The following is a 22,416-nucleotide window of genomic DNA, read 5'->3' as shown; positions in this document are numbered from 1 at the left end:
GAAGATCCCACATGCCGTGGAGCAACTAAGCCCATGCGCCACAACTACTGAGCCTGCGAGCCACAACTACTGAGCCCATGAGCCACAACTACTGAGCCCACGTGCCACAACTACTGAAGCCTGCGCAACTAAAGCCCACGTGCCGCAACTACTGAGCCCACGTGTTGCAACTACTGAGCCCGCGTGCTGCAACTACTGAAGCCTGTACACCTAGAGCCCGTGCTCCACAACAAGAGAAGCCACCGCAATGAGAAGCCTGTGCACCGCAACGAAGAGTAGACCCTGCTCACCCCAGACCCAGTGCAGACAAAAAAAAAAAAAAAAAAAAAACAAAAGTGACTGACTAAAGCCCAATCAAACACAGTCCTTCTGGAGAGAAGTCTGACAGTATTATAAAAAAAAAGCCTTAAAGGATTTATTTCAGGATTTTAAAAAAATGATCGTGAAAAAAGAGAAATCTAAATGTTCAACCTCAGAGGACCGGCTAAGTAAATGCGGTCTGTCTGTACTGTAGGAGATCAAATCCTTACTGAAAGGAATGCTCACAAGCGGTTCTCCACGTCACGGGAAGTGCTGAGCTGTTACAAGCGAGGCCTTTCCCCCACTGCGCCCAGCCCTGCCCTGGACTCCCTGCATCAGGGCAGGGACCAGCTGGAGGGAGACGGACACGTAACAGGGTGTGTCAGAAGGTGATCACTGCCACGGATAGAGAACAAAGATCAGAGGAAGGGACCGGGAAGCGGGTGGCAGGTGGGGAGCAGGCCGTGGGAGTAACCAGGGCCGGTGGGGGGTCCTCGCAGAAAGCGGGGCGAAGCAAAGACCTGCAGGACGGAGCGGAGCAGAGCCAAGGGGCAACCAGAGCCAGGGCCCCGGGGCAGGCAGAGGTGAGAGCCTGTGAGGTCGTAGGGCCCTCCGGGCAGGGAGTCCACGAGGAGCCACCGCAGGGCCCAGGGACAGCGAGGACATCGTTAGATGTGCATTTGAGAAACAAAATCTCTTGGAAATATCAGAGGACTTCCTGGTGAAGAGAGCAGCCTGAAATAGAGTTCCCTACCTCTAAGAAGCAAAAACATTTAAAACATTTTTTTAAATCAACAAAACCAAAATCACTGCAACAGGAAACATTCCAGGAATGGAACAAAACTGTCCATCAAGGAAAGACCCGACTTGAGAAGGGGACAGGGTCGCAGCTCAGGTCCTACACACCCCCTGAGTCTCACCAAGTGGGGAGTGACAGGTGGGCGAGGCGCCCCAGGCCTGTGGGGGGGTGTCCCTAAACCCTTGAGCAGGGAGCCGGGCGTCATGACCGTCTCCTGCAGGGGCAGGAGACGTACAGACAGCACCGCTGCTGCACCCCACGTGCCATCGGACGGTCCCCTCTGCCACCCACATGCAGGGGAACGAAACCGCACAGCTCCCGCCCAGGCCAGCAACTGGGCAACACGGGAGTCTATGATTATCACCACAACCTTTAAGAGCAACGATACTTACTAACACTGACATTAGAAAGGTAAATTCCCAAGAAACTATGACTTAGGGGACTCAAAATTACTGGCAATCTTGGTGTCATTTAGGAAACTACTTGAACAACTCTACCCCTAATCTTTCTGAGCACCAAGATATAATAAATGCACCAAACGTTCAACATTGAACCTGCACCCTCACGGAAACTAGCTTGCTAATACACAGGGCACTGTTCGTGTTTCAGTACTAGGTCGGCTGACTACTTAGGATGTGGACAGAGCGCCCGTGCTCACTTGTTGCCCATCTTGATAGCTGTCTATGCTCAACGTCTGTGTAGCCATCATGGTGAGTGAGTTCTTTATAAAACATCAAATCATCTTGAGTCAAAAGCAAACGGTGTCTGGGAAGACAAAAGCAGAGAAGCATCGGTTAATAACTCAGAGCATTTCTTGTCCCTTATTCCACAGCACCCGTATACCTTTTTAAATACATATCTTCACACGGAGAGTAAAAGCCATCCTCCACACTACGGTATAAGCCAAATCCTACTCAGCAGCCCCGCACCTGCCTGGCGATTGCGTGTCTGCACTTGCCCCAGGCCCGGACACGTTATCACGTCTCCAGGCATTTGGGTTTATTCCTTCACTCACCCAGCAAACACCTAGTAATGTCTACACGTGCGGGACACTGTCCTGGGCCCTGCGGCTTTCCTGGGGCCACAAGGAAGAGGAAGGCCAGGCAGCACACGGAGGGCGTAGGGGCGCTCAGGCAGGGTGACACGACAGAGGGTGAGCACGCAGCTGGCAGGTCACACGGCTGCGTGACGGGGCAGGTGCACTGACACTGAGCCCGGGGAGGCCGACCTCAGGCAGGAAGGACACAGGTGAGCTCAGGGAGGCTGCGCTGGGCATCGGCTCACATCTGCATGCGATGCAAAGGTGGGAACGCTGTCATTCACCTGTCACCACGCACACAGGTAAATGAGACGAGAGAAACCAGGTGGGGATGCCACCCGTGCCCCCCGCAGACAGGAGGACAGTGGAGCCACGTGCAGTGGGACAGCAGAGTTGGGGGGCAGTGGGGGACACGGGAGCAGGTCACACCCACTCATGGGCCACGTGGAGACTGTGCGCCTTCTTGGGGCGGGGGAGGGAAGCCCCAGGAAAGTCTGACCAGAAGGGCCCTGAGGCTCCCGGCTCGGGACGGTCCCTCTGACGGTGTGCAGGGCAGGTGAGAGACTGTAGGGCCGAGGAGGGCGGAGGCCGTGTGGCCGGGGCCGATGGGAGCACAGGGCGTGCAGATGGCCCGGGATGGGCAGGGGGGCAGGTCCGGGGAGGGTCGACAGTTCCCACCTGAGCCACCGGCAGAGCAGAGCCGCATGTCCCGAGGTGGAGCCAACGGCGGGGAGCGGGGTCTGCGGCCTGGGAGGAGAAAGCGAGAGATGGGACGTTGAAGGTTTGAGACGCTTCTCAATACCCACGAGGGAATTCTGGACGAGCGAGTCTGGGCCACCAGTACCAGCCCGGTAATCGTCAGGGCGTGGCCAGCACGTGCAGCGGTGTAAACGTGTCCTCCAAGATAGCCCAGGTCCTGACCCCCAGGCCCTGCAAGTGGGGCCTTACTTAGACACAGGGTCTTTACAGGGGTAATCACGTTAGGGGTCTCGAGAGGCGTGTCCTGCCGAGAGGGGGAGGGGAGAGGCGCCGAGGGCGTGGCCACGTGAACCTGTGTGAATCCGAAGCAGCCTGGAGTGGTGCTGACACAGGCCGAGGACACCCAGAGCCGGTCCTGAGCCCAGTGCCGGCAGGGGCCCGAGCTGCTCGCCTACAGGCGTCCACCTGACAGTGGCTTCCCAACAGCTGACCTGAACAAAATGCACAGCAGAGGCCCTGGAAGGGCCTCGACCAAGAGGGCAGAGCCACAGCCACGTGGGTCTCGGCTGGGGGCCAACTCTCCACGGTCACTTTCCAGCATCCGGCCGGCCCGCCCCACGAGATGACACTGCGGTCAAGCCCACAGCTGCGGGATCTAGGCAGTGGCGGATCACTCTTCCAACTCTGGGGGCTTTCAAAATGCCCATAATAAATAGTGGGGACAAGTCAACGTTTCATTTTAAAAACATATAGATGTGTAGTCCTTCTCTCTACCAACCTGGTTGAAACTTCAATATCTGACATAACTTGGTACAACCGTTCTAAAGGAAAAAATTTGAAATTTGCGTCAAAAGCTTTGAAAATACATACTTCCTCTACAATGGAACACCACGCAAGAAGTGGAAAAATAAGGAAAAAGAGGCAACTCCATATGACTAACATTTTGTTGAGTAAAAAGGTGGGGACAGAGTGCCAAGGTCCCACTCCCGCAGGACACCGAAGGCGCCTGGAAGAAGCTGCCAGCAGATGGCGCCGTCCGCTTGAAAGGGTGGTCCAGGCCCGCCGGCAGCCATCTATCTGCAAAGTCCTCAGGTGCTCAATTCCAGGCTGCAGCAAAATGGTCCTCCATGTTGGGGCAGAAACACAGCCTGGCACCTGCAAGCGGGCAAACAGCCCCCAGCAGAATTCACAGGCTCACACATCCCGCAGAGCTGCCTGGGCTTGGGAGGAAGCGCGTGCCCTGGTCCAGGCCTCTGGCAACCTCAGCTACTCAGCTACAGGGCCTCCCAGCCCTGGCCAAGGCAGGCCCAAGACAGAACCTGAGTGACTAAGGGAAACCTACCATTAACTGGGAAATAAAGCATCCAACCCAAGGATGAAAGGTCAGCAGGCTCATCTTTGTTTAGCAAAAACTCTTCTTTTAGGCATTATATGAAAACCAAGGTTAACTTGAGATTTCTAAACAATCAATTAATCCCTAATTCTCTCCCCCATTACACAGAAAAGTAAGCTTCTATTATATTCAAACTCAACAACAGTGTCCTCACTTCTTTTTTTAAAGGTTATACTCCATTTATGATTATTAAAAAATATTGGCTACATTCCCTGTGCTGTAAAATGTATCCTTGTATCTTATTTATTTTATACCTAGTAGTTTATGTCTCATAATCCCCTACCCCTACCTGCCCTTTCCCTCTCCCCCCTGGTAACCACTAGGTTGTTTTCTATATCTCTGAGTCTGTTTCTGTTTTGTTATAGTCACTAGTTTATTTTATTTCTTAGATTCCACGTATAAAGGAAACGTACAGTATTTGCCTTTCTCTGACTTATTTCACTTACGTAACACCCCCCAAGTCCCTCCATGTTGTTGCAAACGGCAGGATTTCACTCTTTTTTATGGCTGAGTCGTACTCCATTGTGTAAATATATACCACTTCTTTATACATTCATGTGCTGATGGACACCTCAGTTGCTTCCATATCTTTGCTACTGGAAACAGTGCTGCTATGAACATTTGAATCAGTGTTTTCATTTTCTCCGGATATACGCCCAGGAGTGGGACTGCAGGATCATATGGTAGCTCTATATTTAGTTTTTGGAGGACCCTCCATACTGTTCTCCATAGTGGCTGCACCACTTTACATCCCCAGCAACAGTGCACACGGGTTCCCTTTCCTCCAACTGTCTTCAATTCTTAACGTCACGCAAGGCTCTAAAATCCAAGTCAAAGAACTGCCAACCCAACAGACTTAACAACACCATGGTGTTGAAGGGCGAGACACGGTTTTGTCCATTTTATGGCTACAAGTTTCATCCAGCTAAAAAAGAACACATTTATGGACACTGTCACTTTGGTACCCTTTCAAGAGTTCCAGCCAGACTTGAAGAAAACACAACTTTCCAATTTTCATGTACAGAAACGTTAAAACTAAAAGTAATTAAAGAAATACAAAATTTAAAATTATACATCCTTTCTCAGCTAGCAATTATTAACTTTAAAACAACAGTGCGCCACTTTGCTAGCAAAGACGAAGTGAAACCCAGCACCCTGCAGGAATCCTAGGTCTCACAAACCGTGTAATTGGTTTGGAAGGCGATTTGACCACATGTATAGTTACCCATAAAAAAAAGTTACACTCTTCTCAAACTCAGCTAAGAAGACAGCATTAGTGTTGCAACCTGAAAGGCAGACAAAAAAATGAAAGGTGAGCCAAATCTAACAGGCAGGTGTTTTAATATCTCTAAGCATCTAGTCAAGGACGACTGACAAGTCAGGGAAGAACCAGAGGCAGACAGACTGGCTGAGTCCCACCAGGTGGAGAAGGCCTTCCTGCTCAGAGCAGACGGTGAGTCCGGGAAGGTCCAGGACGGCTCAGTCTGCAGAGACAGGAAGAGGAGGTGCAGCATGCGGGTCAGATGGTGGAGGGGGCCCCAGGTCAGCAGCACCCCAGCTCCCCTCATCCCAGCCCACGTGGTCCCTGAGATGAGAAGCCCGACTCGCCTGAGATGACTTCCTTCCTGCCTTAGCGGTGTCTCTAAGGCCTGTGGGAGATTTAGATTTTAATATTTTTGTGTTTAGCTTCAGAATAATCTATGTATTTGACATTTAAGTTGTGTGCAGTACGCAAGAAATTTTGGCAAATTAATCTTAGGTTTTAGCCTTGATTCCAGTTTAAAAGTATAACTGAGTTACTGGCTTTACACATTTCTTTTTTAGTGAAAAGGCACAAGAAATCTACTAAGATTGTAAACATTACTTCATTTATGCAAGTTTACCGACTGCCAGGGTCTATTCTAGGTCCTGAGGGTGCAGCAGTGAGCAAAACCAAGTTCCTCATCCGACGAACGTCACTCCCTGGTAGAAGGTCTGGAAAGTTTGAGAACTTGAGATTCACTACATGTGCAATTCTAAGTTACGAGATCTACTGAGAAGGTTTTATTTATTTGGTCAGATATTTAAGGTGCTTAAAACAAAAAGTGTATCTACTAAACTTAAAACTAGGGTTCAAAATGCATAAGGAGATTTAAGTTGTATATGGGACTGATCATTAAAAATGGTGCATGTAGTCTGATCATCTTGAGTTGATCAAAGGCTGTCTTATGGGTGAAAGATCAAAATTTACTAAACTTATAAAGAGAAAAATGAAATCTATAAATTCTAACGTAAAAGCATAGAGAGAAAAACAGGGCTGTAGCTTTGTAGCCTTAATAAATGTTGATTTAAAAATAACCTCAAGGGGCTTCCCTGGTGGCGCAGTGGTTCAGAGTCCGCCTGCCGATGCAGGGGACACGGGTTTGTGCCCCGGTCCGGGAGGATCCCACATGCCGCGGAGCGGCTGGGCCCGTGAGCCATGGCCGCTGAGCCTGCGCGTCCGGAGCCTGTGCTCCGCAACGGGAGAGGCCACAGCAGTGAGAGGCCCGCGTACCGCAAAAAAAAGAAAAAAAAAAAAAAAAGAAAAAAATAACCTCAGGGCTTCCCTGGTGGCGCACTGGTTGAGAGTCCGCCTGCTGATGCGGGGGACACGGGTTCGTGCCCCGGTCTGGGAGGATCCCGCGTGCCGCGGAGCGGCTGGGCTCATGAGCCGTGGCTGCTGGGCCTGCGCGTCCGGAGCCTGTGCTTCGCGGCGGGATAGGCCACGGCAGTGAGAGGCCCGCGTACCGCAAAAAGAGAAAAATAAAAAAATAAAATAAATAAATAAAAATAACCTCAAATAATCTCTTCTCAAAAGAGAAAAGCTCAAAAGCCTCATTTCAAAGGGCATTAAAAACTCACGGCAAGCAGAACAACTAAGCCTGTGCGCCACAACTACTGAGCCCACGAGCCACAACTACTGAATCCCACAAGCCACAACTACTGAGCCCACACACCTAGAGCCCGTGCTCCTCAACAAGAGAAGCCACCGCAATGAGAAGCCTGGGCAGGCCAACGAAGAGTAGCCCCCGCTCGCCGCAACTAGAGAAAGCCCGCACGCAGCAACGAAGACCCAATGCAGCCAAAAATAAAATAAATTAATTAAAAAAAAAATGAAGCCTTTTGTTTAAAAAAAAAACAACTCATGGCAAGAAAGTCAGAGGCAAATAATGTTTCTTATCCACATTGATAGAAAAGAGAACAAGAACCTACACGTCATCCATAGGGGAATGGTGAAATCCATTACGGTTCCGACCATCAATCACGAACATGAAGGTTAAGTCCAAGGAAAAAGTCTCATGGGTGCTGTCAAGTGGAAAAGCAGGGCACACAGTCTGCTGTGCACGTAACTGTGCCTTTCATTCAATCCACAAATGTTTACTGAAAGTCTTCTCTGGGCCAAGCTCTGTTCTAAATGCTGGGTATGGAGCAGCAAACCAAACACAGTCCCTGCTGTCAAGAAACAACTTTACAGGCTTCCCTGGTGGCGCAGTGGTTGAGAGTCCGCCTGCCGATGCAGGGGACGCGGGTTCGTGCCCGGGTCCTGGAAGATCCCACATGCCGCGGAGCGGCTGGGCCCGTGAGCCATGGCCGCTGAGCCTGTGCGTCCGGAGCCTGTGCTCCGCAACGGGAGAGGCCACAACAGTGAGAGGTCCGTGTACCGGGAAAAAAAAAAGAAACAACTTTACAACAATGTTGAAAAAGTATTTGGAAATTAATGTGGGGAGAAGAGACAGCTCTCTAGGACCAAGAGCGTGGGGTCCTCTCCTACATCCTTTATTAAGTTTGATGGTCCGGGGACTTCCGTAGTGGCGCAGTGGTTAAGAATCCGCCTGCCAGTGCGGGGGGCAAGGGTTTAAGCCCTGGTCCGGGAAGATCCCACATGCTGCGGAGCAACTAAGCCCGTGCACCACAACTACTGAGCCTGCGCTCTAGAGCCCTCGAGCCACAACTACTGAAGCCCATGCACCTAGAGCCCATGCTCCGCAACAAGAGAAGCCACCACAATGAGAAGCCCGCTCACCGCAACCAAGAGCAGCCCCTGCTCGCCGCAACTAAAAAAAGCCTGCGTGCAGCAACGCAGACCCAACGCAGCCAAAAATAAAAAATAAATAAATTTATTTAAAAAATAAAATAAAATTTAGAAAGTTTGATGGTCCTCTCTGTGGAGGTCTTCTGTAGCCCTGGTTAATTAATCCTGAAACACATCATGGTTTTTCTTGCTACTGTCAAAAGTATCTCATTGTCACTCTACTTTCTGGTGGACTGCTGGGTGAGAGATGCCCCCAGTCTGCGCAGGCTAACCTTGTACCCGTCAACATTCCCAACAGCTCGTGGAGAGGCTGCTGGTGTTTCTCAGCACACGCAGATGCAATCCCAATCAAGATTCCTGCTGTTTTTGAAAAACTCAAAAAATTGGAAAACATCCTACAAGGCCACAGGTAACAACTAAGAAGTGGCTAACGGCACAAGAACAGGTAAACAGGCCAATGGAACAGCAGAAGTGAGACGCTGGACTCGTCAGGGCTGGAAGGAAAAGTACCAAAGATGCAAAAAGCTTTGGAATTTTGATGCTTTTACAAACACCTCTCTGAACTCATCAATTGCTGCGAAGTGCTGGTGAACGCGGGCTTTTGGTGTTGCTCCACACACACACTGTACGTGATCAACCACGCGCTCCCGCTCAGCCACGGGCACGCGGACTCTCGGCCACCTAGGCGGGCCAAGCAGAAGCTCCCGCAGGATCAGAGCTCTGCATCAGAGTCCTGTTTACGGGGCCCACGCTAACGCAGAGACGCACAGAGAACTGGTCCGGGAGGGTCCATCTGCATTTGCACTGCCAGCATCACAGCGGGGCTTAGCGAGGGCAGGAAGGAAAACGAGGGAGGAGCTATCTCCCAGGGTCTACATATGTGCAGACCTAAGGGAGGCACTTTCAGAGCACATCCCCAAACCGCGACACTCCTCCCGAGATGGGGTCTTTGTTCCCTCCTCTTCAACGTGGCCTACGCTCAGCGACTTGCTGGGAAGCAGGAGAGCGCATCCGGAGCAACGCTGTGTGACTCCAGGGCTGCGGAAGCTCCCGCCGCCATGTTCACCGGGACACTCACTTCCGGAGCCCCGAGAAGTAAGAAGTCTGACTAAACAGAGCGGCCCCTGCGCTCACTGTGAGGAAGCCCAGGCCACAGCGAGAGTCCACGCAGAGGTGCTGTGCTCAGCAGCCCAGCTCACGTCCCAGCTAACAGGCAGCAGCAACTTCCAGATTTGAGGAAACCCCTCCAAAAGACTCCAGCCCTCAGCCACCCAGCCATCCGCGGCCCGGCGCCCTCCTAGCTGAGGACCCCAACCTTGTGGGGCAGAGACGGGCCGTTCCCACCGCAGCCCTTCCAAACTCCTGGCCCCCAGGCCCGTGAGCAGTGAGGTGTGCAGCCTCCTGTGCCCCCGCCAGTAGGGACCGGAGCGCTCGGCAGTCTCTGGAGCCCTGCTGATGAGCAAACAGGTGCAAAGAGGTGGAGCGCCTTTGAGAGGCCGATCTGCCTGGCTCGCAGGCCCTGCCATTCCCTCTATGTGCTACTTCAGAGAACACAACAGAACTCTGTCTTGTAAAAATTAATAAACAGAGCCCTTAATTAAATAGAGTTGGGGGCTTCCCTGGTGGCGCAGTGGTTGGGAGTCCGCCTGCCGATGCGGGGGACGCGGGTTCGTGCCCCGGTCCGGGAGGGTCCCGCGTGCCGCAGAGCGGCTGGGCCCGTGGGCCGTGGCCGCTGGGCCTGCGCGTCCGGGGCCTGTGCTCCGCGATGGGAGAGGCCACAACAGTGAGAGGCCCGCGTACCGCAAAAAAAAAAAAAAAGAGTTGGGAGGGCAGCAGGCGCACTCCCACACCCCGACGGTAGGGCCACCCGACAGAAAGTGGACAGACTCCTCTTCCCGCCTGGCAAGGCCTCAGCCCAGGAGACGCTGCCCCAGCCCAGCCCAGCAGTGAAAAGCCGCGGGAGGGACCCATTCCTCCGGCGGACTCTCGACTCCAGAGTCGAGAGCTCTTTAAAAGAGCTCTCCTCTCCTGGCCACGCAGGGACTTGCACGGGCGCCCCATGGTTGCAGACCCCAGATTTCAATTCTTCGCTGGTCCCGAATAAACCCAATTTTGCTGGAGAAGTAACCAGCAGTCTATCTGTTTTATGGCAACCGTTTCTAAGATAACTGTAGAACTCACAAGGAAATCAGGCAAGTGTTTGACAATCTGACAGCTCTGATGCCTACAGATGTTAATTACATCAGTTCAATCTATGAATTATAGTGTCATTCAAAACGGGAAACACTAAGAGAACGGATGAAGAAGGTGAACCACCAGGTACACACCACAAATGACCTCCAGTCATGTAACATTCAACGCTGCACACACAGGTAACTCTGCTTTGCAAACAGTAACGAGTCTAAAGAAAATGACGGCCCGGTGCTAAGTGTACAAGTGGCATCTCCCAGTAACAGCCAAGGTTTGCAAGTCAGACATCTCCAAAATATCGTTAACAATTACTGAAAAGGAAAGGAACTCCTCCTTCCTGCCCGATCAACATGTATGAGAAAGACATGATGCAGCCACCGTATGTTGCCAGCACATGGTAACGATACTACCCATAAGCATGTAAGAGTTGAAATGCTGGGCGATGAAGACCCCAATTGCAACCGTAAAGTTTATTTTCCAGAATTCCACTTTGGAGAAGAGCCATCTGGTGTTGTTGATCCAACAACTAAGCTTACAGAACAATCACCAACCATCACACCTCCATCCCCTGAGCTCCCCGTAATGCCTTCGGACCTCTCCCCCATGGCCACTCTTCCCAACCCCACCCGTCCCCCAAGTCCATTCTCCACACTGCAGCCCCAGTGATGGGGTTTCTTAAGGCTTGCTGCTTTCCCTCTGCTATCAATTTTCAGAGTAACGTGCTGGTTCCCTAGCGTTCTCAAATAGTGACCAGTGAGGCTGTGATCCACGGGTTTAAACATGTAAAAAATAAGTACAGGGCTTCGCTGGTGGTGCAGTGGTTGAGAGTCTGCCTGCTGATGCAGGGGACACGGGTTCGTGCCGCGGTCTGGGAAGATGCCACATGCCGCTAAGCGGCTGGGCCCGTGAGCCATGGCCGCTGAGCCTGGGCGTCCGGAGCCTGTGCTCCGCAACGGGAGAGGCCACAACAGTGAGAGGCCCGCGTACCGCAAAAAAAAAAAATAATAAGTACAGCTTTTTTATATATGTATATATTTTCTGATGTTCCAAATTATCCCATCTTTTTCCAATGTAAGCCCCTTCAGTTACCTCCTACAGCTTTTAACGCACTCTACTAATTCTTTTTTTTTTTTTTTTTTGCGGTACGCAGGCCTCCCACCGCTGTGGCCCCTCCCGCCGCGGAGCACAGGCTCCGGACGCGCAGGCCCAGCAGCCATGGCTCACGGGCCCAGCCGCTCCGCGGCACGTGGGATCCTCCCGGACCAGGGCACGAACCCGTGTGCCCTGCATCGGCAGGCAGACTCTCAACCACTGCGTCACCAGGGAAGCCCTTTTTTTTCTTTTTTTTTTTGTGGTACGCGGGCCTCTCACTGTTGTGGCCTCTCCCGTTGCGGAGCACAGGCTCCGGACACACAGGCTCAGCGGCCATGGCTCACGGGCCCAGCCGCTCCGCGGCATGTGGGATCTTCCCGGACCCGGGCACGAACCCACGTCCCCTGCATCGGCAGGCGGACACTCAACCACTGCGCCACCAGGGAAGCCCTCTAGTAATTCTTGATAGCTTTCTTGCTTTCAGGTAAAACGAGATACTCCAGGCTCATATTGTTTATTTTCTATGTCAAACCCAGACTTTGCCATTGATCCAAGGGGCTTTGATTCCAATGGGAAATGATACGTAGAAACCACAATCCAGGTGCTGTGTGCTCATTGCTATTGGTTGGTCACTGTTTCTAGCCTTTCCAATGGACAGAGATAAGAAATGTTTTCTCATAAAAATTTTGTACAAACAAAATAACACTGATACCTCCAATTCAAATTTGGGATTACAGGGTATTTACTTTACTTCAAATTAATGTTTGTATATCTCTTTTCTTACCCTGAAAATAATTTCCAAATGACAGTAACATAATGACCTATTTATCACTTTATATGTGTGTGTGTGTGTGTATATATATATATATATATAGTTTCAAAATAATATGAATATTACTACTAACAATACAAGTACTAAAAATTGTTTAAGATTTCTTTGTAGTTTCTTTGTCTTTAGGATTTATCCCACTAGGATAGATGTACAATCCAAGTTGTTTTGAAGTCACTGGAAATAATAATTCTCTGTGTACTTAAGCCACCAATTCAATTCCTAGTTAGGTTCTTGTTCTTTCTTTCTTTCTTTTTTTTTTTTTGGCTGTGCTGGGTCTTTGTTGCTGTGCGTGGGCTTTCTCTAGTTGCGGCGAGCGGGGGCTACTCTTCGTTCGTTTTGGTTCGTGTGCTTCTCATTGTGGTGGCTTCCCTTGCTGCAGAGCACGGGGTCTAAGTGCACAGGTTTCAGTAGTTGTGGTGCACGGGTTTAGTTGCTCCGGGACATGTGGGATCATCCCGGACCAGAGATCGAACCCATGTCCCCTGCGTTGGCAGGCGGATTCTTAACCACTGGACCACCAGGGAAGTCCTCTTTTCTTTTTTTTTTTTTTAAGTATAATTTCCATGTTATTGTGTTTTCAGAGAATAGTATTTCTTCAGTCTTTAAGGACTTAGCTCCTTACTTGGGCTCTGGTGGAGGCCATGGGGCAGCACCCGCAGGTCTAAGTCAGGGTGGGAGTGTTCCAACCTTCCGGCTTCCCGAGAACCATTCTTGACTACCATGCTGTGCTCACACAGTAACGTACTTTCACATATAGCTTGGGAAGCACACAGGTGTCGAAAACACTTGCTTCGGAAAAGTCCCTGACGGCGTCGGCCTTTACTATGTTCCCAATGACGAACTTCTTAATGGGCTTATTCTTGGGCATGCATTGGGCACAGCTGGCTCGGCCCCTTTTGACATGACCATTTTTCCTTCTTTTCTTGGTCATCTTAGAAGCAAGGAGGCAAGGGAGCCCTAGTTAGATTCCTTTGATTCATTTTGCTTTAATTTTTAGGTAGTCCTCCCCCCTCCTTTTGATTTAATTTTACTATAGAAGATACGTTTGAAACCTAATCTATAACCCTGTCCCCTCCCTCTCCAATAAGGAACCTCATTTTAATAGTCTGGGGTTTAAGCTTTTTTATCATAAGCAAATAGTCATATCCTCTCTCAGATAAGAGTGCACACTCTTCTCAGCTCCGGGCCTTCCTTTTCTCACTTACCACATCCTAAAGGTGCTTCCCAGCAGGCTGTCATCACCTTCACTCCTGTTTACAGCTGCAGAGTGAGTACTACAGGTGTAGCAGACTCAGTGCAGTTATTTAACCAGCCCCTCTGTGGACATGGGTGTGTTTCCAAGTCTTCAAAGGGATCTTCTGGAAACCCAAATCTGATCAAGACACACCCACTTAAAACCCTTCAGAGGATTCCCACTGCCTACAAGATACAGATGATAACTTGTAACGCAGCATGACTGGGTCATTACTGTGCTCCTCCCTCCCCGCCCCCATCGCCCCACTCTCCGCACCGCAAGCATACCAGGCCCTTCCAGGTTCTTCAGAGCCCTGGGCTTCCCCCAACCCCCAAAGCCTCTGAGCACAGTTCCCGCCCCCATCTGGACTGGTCACCCTAATCCTCGTCCCCTCGCCCACTCCTGTTCCCCTGGACCATTCACATCAGTCATCCCCATCTTAGAAGAGCTGCCCCTGACCTCCGACCCACATCTCAGGGCAAAACATGCCTCCCTTTTACAGTCTTTCCTACAGCTGTAATCTTACATTATTCTGATGGGCCTCGGATTAACTTGTGCCTTTACTACTTCCTGGCAGGAAGGAGCCGTGTCTGTCTTTGTTCACCATTATACTCCCCACCGCCGTGGCAATGTCTGGTACACAGCAGGTGCACAGTCATTTTGTTAGTGAATGGTTGTTACATGTAACACAGTAAGTATCTGTTCCATGAAAATCTGACCTAACTCACGCCAGTGCCTTTTTAAAATGATAAATCTTGGGACTTCCCTCGTGGCACAGTGGTTAAGAATCCGCCTGCCAATGCAAGGGACACGGGTTCGAGTCCTGGTCCGGGAAGATCCCATATGCCGCAGAGCAACTAAGCCCATGCGCCACAACTACCGAGCCTGTGCTCTAGAGCCCACGAGCCACAACTACTGAGCCTGCATGCCACAACTACTGAAGCCCGCACATCTAGAGCCCGTGCTCCACAACAAGAGAAGCCATTGCAATGAGAAGCCCGTGCACCACAACAAAGAGTAGCCCCCGCTCACCACAACTAGAGAAAGCCTGTGCGCAGCAATGAAGACCCAACACAGCCATAAATAAATAAATAAAATTTTTTTTAAAAAGAATTACTAAAAAAAATTTAAAAAGATAAATCTTGACTACCTTTCTCCATTTCATCTAAAGTTGCTGGTCTGTACAAGTTTTCTACCTCCAAGTTCAATTCTTATTTATTTATTTAGTTGCACTGGGTCTTAGTTGTGGCAGGCGGACTCCTTAGCTGCGGCATGCAAACTCTCAGTTGCAGCATGCATGTGGGATCTAGTTCCCTAACCAGGGATCGAACCTGGGCCCCCTGCATTGGGAGCTCGGGGTCTTATCCACTGCGTAACCATGGAAGTCCCTCCAAGGTCAATTCTGATCATTTATATCTTCTTCATAAACTATCCACAGCTTTTCAAATTTACTGCCATCAAATTGTACATGGATGTTCTCACTTGTAAAATTTTCATATTTGTAGTCATATCCCTTTTTATTTTGTTTTAAATTTATTAATTTATTTTTGGCTGTGTTGGGTCTTCATTGCTGTGCGTGGGCCTTCTCTAGTTGCTGCGAGCAGGGGCTACTCTTCGTTGCGGTGCACGGGCTTCTCACTGCGGAGCACAGGCTCTAGGCGCGCAGGCTCAGTAGTTGTGGCGCACGGGCTTAGCTGCTCCGCGGCATGTGGGATCTTCCCGGACCAGGGCTCGAACCCGTGTCCCCTGCACTGGCAGGCGGATTCTTAACCACTGCACCACCAGGGAGGTCCCCATCTTCTTTTTCCTCTAAAATGTACTATGTATGGCTCTAGGGCTGTACAAAAACAGGCCACAGTGGGACGTGGCCCATAGGCCTGCAGTTTGCCAACCCCAGGCCTAAAGTTTAGCTGTCCCAAGAGACATGTTATACTTGACAAATATAACCCCAGCTACAGCGCACTCTCTAACTCAGTTTCGGTGATGTCAAGTCTCTTGCACTTTTCATTTAATCCACACACATGCTGGTGCGTCCAGGCAGCTCCCTCCCTCCCAGGCTGCCACGCCCACCCAGCTAGGCTTCAGTTTCCCAGCAGGGCACCTCCCCAGCTGCTCTCAGAAGCTGCTCTAAGAGTTCCACCAATTCCACTAACCGAGAAACACAGGAAATTCTGGGGTAATTTCAGTCTTAGTGGCTGTGAGACACTGGTTATGAAGCCAGAAAAGAGCTGGGAGACAATACAAACTATATCTCTAGATTTTAGGGGGCAGTTGCTTATCTTTCCCAAAACATTTAATTGATGATCCTTTTCTAAACCAAACCTGTGCACTAATAAAGCTAAGAAAGCTGTCAAGGAACCCAAGACTCTCAAAATCCTATATTCAAAACACCAGATCCTTTCTGAGACACCTTGCAGGACACCAGCTGTACGTCACTACAGTGCAATCAGTTTTCCTCCTGTGTGTGGGGTTGAGGTGACGGCCACTCGAGAACACCAGCCAGATGTCCCCTGCTTTCTGTCCTGGCTCCATGTCCCATCCCAGGGCGGTGTTCAGTCAAGAACTCATTCTGAGGAAAACATTTATCAAGATATCACTTTATTTTTCAAGCAAGATTTTGGGAGGTACCACTTGAAGTTTAATATTCAAATAAAATCAGACGTTAAATCCTGTTAAAATCTATCCCCCCAAAATATTTCCAAGCCAACCACCTATGTCCCCAAGAGACACAGCAAAATTCTAACAACAAAGGTGTTTAATGGTTTCAGAACCCATTTCAGTAAATTCTGGGCTGAATGGCCTTTCACAGCTGATAGATTCGATTCACACCACAGCTCTGTCTTTAGGGCCATGACTATCACCGGCATCACTAAACACTGCTATTTAAAACTTTCATGACATACTTGCCACTGACGGTCAATGAATATGTTGTAGGAAAAACAGGAACCCCCACCCTTCAAGGCAAGGGCTCTTTCTTGGGACCATCTTTTCCCTAGGGCACCGTCTGAGCTCAGGGACAGAGCACCGTGGACGTCGGCCTGGCAGCACCATCCCTATCCTGATCGGGCTGGCGCTCAGCTTGGCAGCCCAGAGGATGATCAAATAAACATGGGAAACAACAAGACCTAAACGCTTGAAAGGCTTCACAACATCGGGCACGGCCAGAAAATAAAGAGACTGTAGGCAAATATTTAAAATGAGAAATGTGTCAATTATGTAAATACATGAAAACATATGTAATAACACTGACTAAAAACACAACTCAAAGGAGCTGAACTGATGAATTTGTAAAAATTTATGCCCATCCCATGAAACCCGGGTTCCACACAAGGCATTTTGGGAAATGCTGTTCTAGGTCAGTACTTCTCGACCAGGGGGGATTTTTGTCCCCCAGAAAACACTTGGCGATATCTGAAGACATTGTTGGTCGTCACAACTGGGGGTGGGGGTTCCTCTGGTATCTGCTAAAATCCCACAACGCACAGGACACGAAGTACCCAGCCCCAAATGTCAGCGGGGCCCCAGCTTTGAACGCCTGCCGTAGAGGATCACAGGGGTGTTTCACTTAGGCTGCAATAAATTGTACTGAAATAAATATTTGTTTTATAGGGTTCTTTTTTATTTATTTATTTTTGGCTGCGTTGGGTCTTCGTTGCTGCGCGCGGGCTTTCTCCAGTTGTGGCAAGCAGGGGCTACTCTTCATTGTGATGCGTGGGCTTCTCATTTCTCATTGTGGTGGCTTCTCTTGTTGCGGAGCACGGGCTCTAGGCACACGGGCTTCAGTAGTTGTGGCACGTGGGCTCAGTAGTTGTGGCTCGCAGGCTCCAGAGCACAGGCTCAGTAGTTGTAGCACACGGGCTTAGTTGCTCTGCAGCATGTGGGATCTTCCCAGACCAGGGCTCGAACCCGTGTCCCCTGCATTGGCAGGCGTATTCTTAACCACTGCACCACCAGGGAAGCCCACGTATTTGTTTTTTAAAAAAACTGTGCACAAACACATAACTGAACTTAGACTATCGCAAAGTTAAATTCCTGATTTTTAATGCAAAAAAAATACAAACTTTGGGGGCTTCCCTGGTGGCGCAGTGGTTGAGAGTCCGCCTGCGGACGCAGGGGACACGGGTTTGTGCCCCGGTCCGGGAAGATCCCACATGCCGCGGAGCGGCTGGGCCCGTGAGCCATAGCCGCTGAGCCTGCGCGTCCGGAGCCTGGACTCCACAACGGGAGAGGCCATGACAGTGAGAGACCCGTGTAGCGCAAAAAAAAAAAAAAAATACAAACTTTGGTAAAATGTCTCAGACAACATGTGACATATAGTGAGGGCTTGCCAAACTCTCGTGAAGGCATTGTCTCTGCAAGTCCGATCAGACTGTTCAGGAAGCTGCGATCACAATTCCTACCATCCACAGTCCCTTCCGAGTGACCCCACCCACCACTGCAGATCCTGCTGAAAGGAGCCCACCCCTCCCTGGGGAGAGCTCGGGGACCAGGAGCCCCTGGCGCCCAGGTCAGCACCTGGGGGACACGGTGGAAGGCGAGAGAGCTGTCACCCTATCTCCAGGATGTGCGCTGGGAAACAGGAAGAGGATGAGGTGGGCAGAGCTGGGAAACAGAGAACATGCAGCAGACAGTGTGCAGAAGCAGTCAGTGGTTAAGAGCAACAGTGGAAGTGGACAGGGAAGGTCAAGACCAGGGTGGCAGCCGGATCCCGCCAGGGCCCAAGCCGCAGTTCCATCAGCCCCAAGGCCCAGCACTACCTTGGTCCCTGGACCCCGCTGGATTCCATTTTTCCTTATTCCTGTGTGACCCTAAACCCCCGGACTTGAAGTCGGCCCGCTCCCTGCCGTCCTGGGGCCTGACTACAACAGCCAGGTGTCCATCAAAGACAGACACAAACGATAAAGGCAATTCCCACCATGTGCCCTGCAGCCTGCCACCAACAAGGCTCTGCTAGGCCAGAGGTTACACCAAATGACACACACCGTTTGGGTGGCAGGGTCGCCCTGAACAGAAATAATCCCCCAGACAGGAGCGCATCACCCCATACTGAGCAGCTCACCCTGAGGGGAGGGATGACAAGGCCTGCTGCTGGACCCGTCAGGACGAGCACACGCCAACACTGAAGGGAAGACTCAAGACAAAGGGCGTCTGAAAGGTTCACTAACTCACTGGCCCTCAATCCTGCAACGTGACTGATCAGTACTTTTCAAGATTCTGACAAAGCTGTAGGACCCTTTCCCCAAGGAATCCTAGATGGAAAGAAGCAGCCGCTCTGTCCCCTCCCCAAGTCCCCCAGACACATCCTCAGGGCCACAGTGCTTCTGCATCAGGAGTCTAAAACCACCTCGTCAGACGGCAGGTCTGCTGGGTCAGTACCAGGCCCTCTGTGAGTGAAACTCCCAGAAAGAGTGACTAGACCAGCGGGGCTGACACACCGACACTAGGCGCGGCTGCTGGCGAGGGCACCCAGCAGCCAGGCGCCCTGTCCACTTGCTGGAGGGCAGACAGCACGGCCGGAGGGGCCTCATTTGATGCGGCCCTTTGCAGCCAGGCCTTTCCAACCAAACAACCATGCCTCCCAGCCCTTGAATGTTTATTCTAACAATTTCCAAACTGAACCTCTTCTACACTATATTTCACTTTCCACGTCTTCCTAAACAGATTGTACAAGACAGAACAGTAACCCATCACAGTTGTGAGTCATCACAACTGGTGTCAGGCAGTAAACCCACGTGGCCTCACCCCACTATGACCCCATACTGTGAAGCTTTGGGTTCCCTCGCTGCACTGTTTTTACTTCCTCGTCACCCTTGCCATCAGTATAAGCATCTGAAGAAGGAAGAAGGAGGCACATACATATTCCTACTAAGGGATGGGCTGAGAGTAAACAGCCTTCCAGTGCAGAGGTTCTTAACTTGGTCTCTGTGAACCTGAATGAGAAAAAAAATCACATCTTTATTTGCAATAACATCTGGCTGAAAGTTAACACTCACTCAATTCCACCGGCAGACGTGAAATCCTGGAGAGCACCTGTGACTTCTTCACCAACAGAAACCGCAGGTATTTGCACAAAGCATTAGCATCATATACTCAAGAAGAAGTTATTAGAGCCAGTGTTCAATCTGTTACTAAGTGAGCTACTAAAAAGCATGTAAAGAGATTTATCACCAGTTTGGTTCAGTATTTTGGTAACTGTCTTTCAGTGTAATAGGTTCTCTTCTTGATCCTCTCTTATTTTTTCTAAACCGTTTGTAGGAGGAGAGGAGGAGTCTGGAGACGAGCAGAGCGCAGGGAAAGGTCCCCTGGGGCGCATGATTTGCATCAGTCCAGAAGTTTCAAGGTTTTCTTCTAAACAGTTTCAATTAGTTTGAAACAAAAGCGAAAGTTAGAACCAGAATGTTACCTTTCACTAATCCTAAGTAATACTTTCCTAAAGTCACAAGACACTGATACGGAAATGTAAATGCAGGACACTGAGGACAGCTGTTTGCACCCAGTTCCATTAGTGCTGACACTTAAATCCTCAGCACAGAACGTTAATCTTCCGAATCGTACTTCACCTACCATATTTCAATTCCCACTTGTAAATCTCTGAAGCAGGAAGAGTCCTTCCACTGCTGCCTTCGGAAAGCCCTGTGTCAGTCAATATCACACAGCCGTGCATCGCTGATTCAACCAAATACTGTAACTGAACGATCTACATACCACTCTCCACGCTCGGTATATTAAGAAAAAAAATGATGTAAGGCAGATCTGAGTCAGTGAGCCATCTTCCAAATGCATGTGCAACTAGACTTGAGAGTATCACCAGTAACTGACTGGCAAAATGCTTACATTTCACTGCGATTCTTCCATACAATATTCAAAATACTTCATATAAAATTATGTATTATATAAATACATAAATCCCTTTTCAATATGTCAGGAAAAATCATACAAGTATACCCAACGAAAGCTGAGGGTTTCATTTACCATAAAGTAGAGAGCACTCCCCTCCTAAGGAAAAACCAGTAGTTTCTATTAAAAACTAAGTCTTGGGGCTTCCCTGGTGGCGCAGTGGTTGAGAGTCCACCTGCCGATGCACGGGACACAGGTTCGTGCCCCGGTCCGGCAAGATCCCACATGCCGCGGAGCGGCTGGGCCCGTGAGCCATGGCCGCTGAGCCTGCGCGTCCAGAGCCTGTGCTCCGCAACGGGAGAGGCCACAACAGTGGGAAGTCCGCGTACCGCAAAAAAACAAAAACAAAAAAACCTAAGTCTTGGGATCAAAATTAATTTTAACCCTCTTACGAATGGCAAATCTATCCTGGATGGTTGCAGGTGTGCGATCAAATTTACCAAATGCATATTCGCGCATGTATAGGTATCCCCCCCGCAAGGATCTGCCTTCTGCCCTTACTTGCGCCCCCAGTCCGCCCCGCCCCGCGCCGCCCCCGTCCGGGACTCCGACCCCAGCAGCACGCGCTGATACGCATTCTAGGAGTCAAACTTCAAGAAGGAGAACCTGGCTGGCCGAGCCTCGTAACCGCTAACAAAACGGCGTTTCAACAGCCCTGACGATGATATAAAGCAGACTAACGCTCCCTGCCTTTTCTGAAGTGACTCACGATCTCTTTCTAAAGGAATGTGGAATTCCAGCGAGTGGCCGGACCGTGCCTGACGCGCCCAGGCCTCTACTTCACATCGGCTGTTTATTACTCGCGACGCATTTGTCACTCATTCCAGACACCGGGCACCCGGCTCCCTCCCAGCCTCGGACTCGGCGACGGCCAACGCAGTGCCTCGGTGACCCCCCGAAGCACCCCCGCCGCCCCCGCGACGCCGGCCCCGCCCCCGCGCGCGCCCGCTCCAGGCCCCGCCCCCGCGCGCCTCCTCAGCCTGGGCCCCGCCCCCGCCGCGCGCCCCCGCGCCCCCCGCCCCGCCCGCGCAGGGGCGCGCGCCGCGCTCCGAGAGGGACGGTTAGGAGCGCGCGCCTCACCACGGGCCCCGCGCGGCGGCGGCGGCGGCGGCGGCGGAGCCTTCCAGAAATTTCCGCGTCCCTAAGCCCACACCGAAAAACAAGCGGGGCGCGCCCCCGCGCCGGCCCGGCGGACAGCGCCCCTCCCCGCTGCCGCGGCTCCCCTCCCCCACCCGCGCCCCCTCCCCGCCCCCTGCCCCGGGCGGCGGGTCTGGCGCGGCCCTCCCGGGCGGCGGCAACCCGCGGAGACCCGGGCGGCGGCGGCGGCGGGGCGGTGGCCGCGGCGCCTGCAGGCCGGCGTGATTGATAGTGACGGGGCGGCGGAGCGGCGGCGGCGGCAGAGCGGTTGAGTGACAGCTTACCTGGGTGCCAATCTTCATCACACTGACAAGCGGCTGCAGCAATCGGGACCCGCAGTGCCGCGCCCGCGTCCAACCGTCACGCCGACGCTGGGCCACGCGACACAGCCTCGCTCAATGGGAGGAGGGCGACGCCGACGCGCGCCGCATCAATATTCACAGAGGGGGCGGGGCCTTCCGGGCCCGGGCCCCGCCCCGTCCCGGCGCCGCGGCGGCCGGGGGCGGGGCCTGGCGCCGGGGGCGGAGAGTGAGCCGGGGGCTGGCGGCGGCCGGCCCCACCCCCGCCTCGCTCCCCAGTCGGGCCCCGCCCACGACCGCTGCGCCGCGGCGCGAGGAGAGGCCCACCCCGCTGGCCGCGAGCCCCGCCTCACTACTACGCAGATGGGGGCGTGGCCTTATCTCGCCGTGCCCCCTCCGCTCGCCCCTCCTCGGCCAGGGGAGGTGTGTGGTGGGGCTCGGGTGGGCGAGACCA

General features: G+C 51.7%; 1 protein-coding gene and 1 pseudogene across 3 annotated transcripts in view; both read right to left on the bottom strand.

Annotated features, from left to right (window-relative positions):
• Window positions 1-22,075, bottom strand: part of PKNOX1 (PBX/knotted 1 homeobox 1) — a 50,218-nt gene extending 28,143 nt beyond the window's left edge. Inside the window, exons 1-3 of one of the 3 annotated variants that reach the window (XM_019922873.3) lie at window positions 21,948-22,071; window positions 2,817-2,885; window positions 1,758-1,864 (exon numbers count right to left, since the gene is read on the bottom strand). In XM_019922873.3, coding sequence (XP_019778432.1) covers window positions 1,758-1,808 — 51 coding nt within the window. In that variant the 5' untranslated portion in view covers window positions 1,809-1,864; window positions 2,817-2,885; window positions 21,948-22,071. Of the gene's footprint in view, window positions 1-1,757; window positions 1,865-2,114; window positions 2,769-2,816; window positions 2,886-21,947 lie in introns of those variants that run through there. The other 2 variants (XM_019922874.3, XM_033856149.2) reach the window with 2 other exon arrangements.
• Window positions 1,846-21,526, bottom strand: LOC141278627 (small ribosomal subunit protein eS26 pseudogene; annotated as a pseudogene).
• Window positions 22,076-22,416: the final 341 nt, after the last annotated feature.

This window comes from Tursiops truncatus, chromosome 4, assembly GCF_011762595.2.
Source record: "Tursiops truncatus isolate mTurTru1 chromosome 4, mTurTru1.mat.Y, whole genome shotgun sequence".
Taxonomy (NCBI): domain Eukaryota; kingdom Metazoa; phylum Chordata; class Mammalia; order Artiodactyla; family Delphinidae; genus Tursiops; species Tursiops truncatus.
The sequence above is the reverse complement of the archived record's forward strand: the minus strand, read 5'-3'. Positions and strand labels throughout refer to the sequence as shown.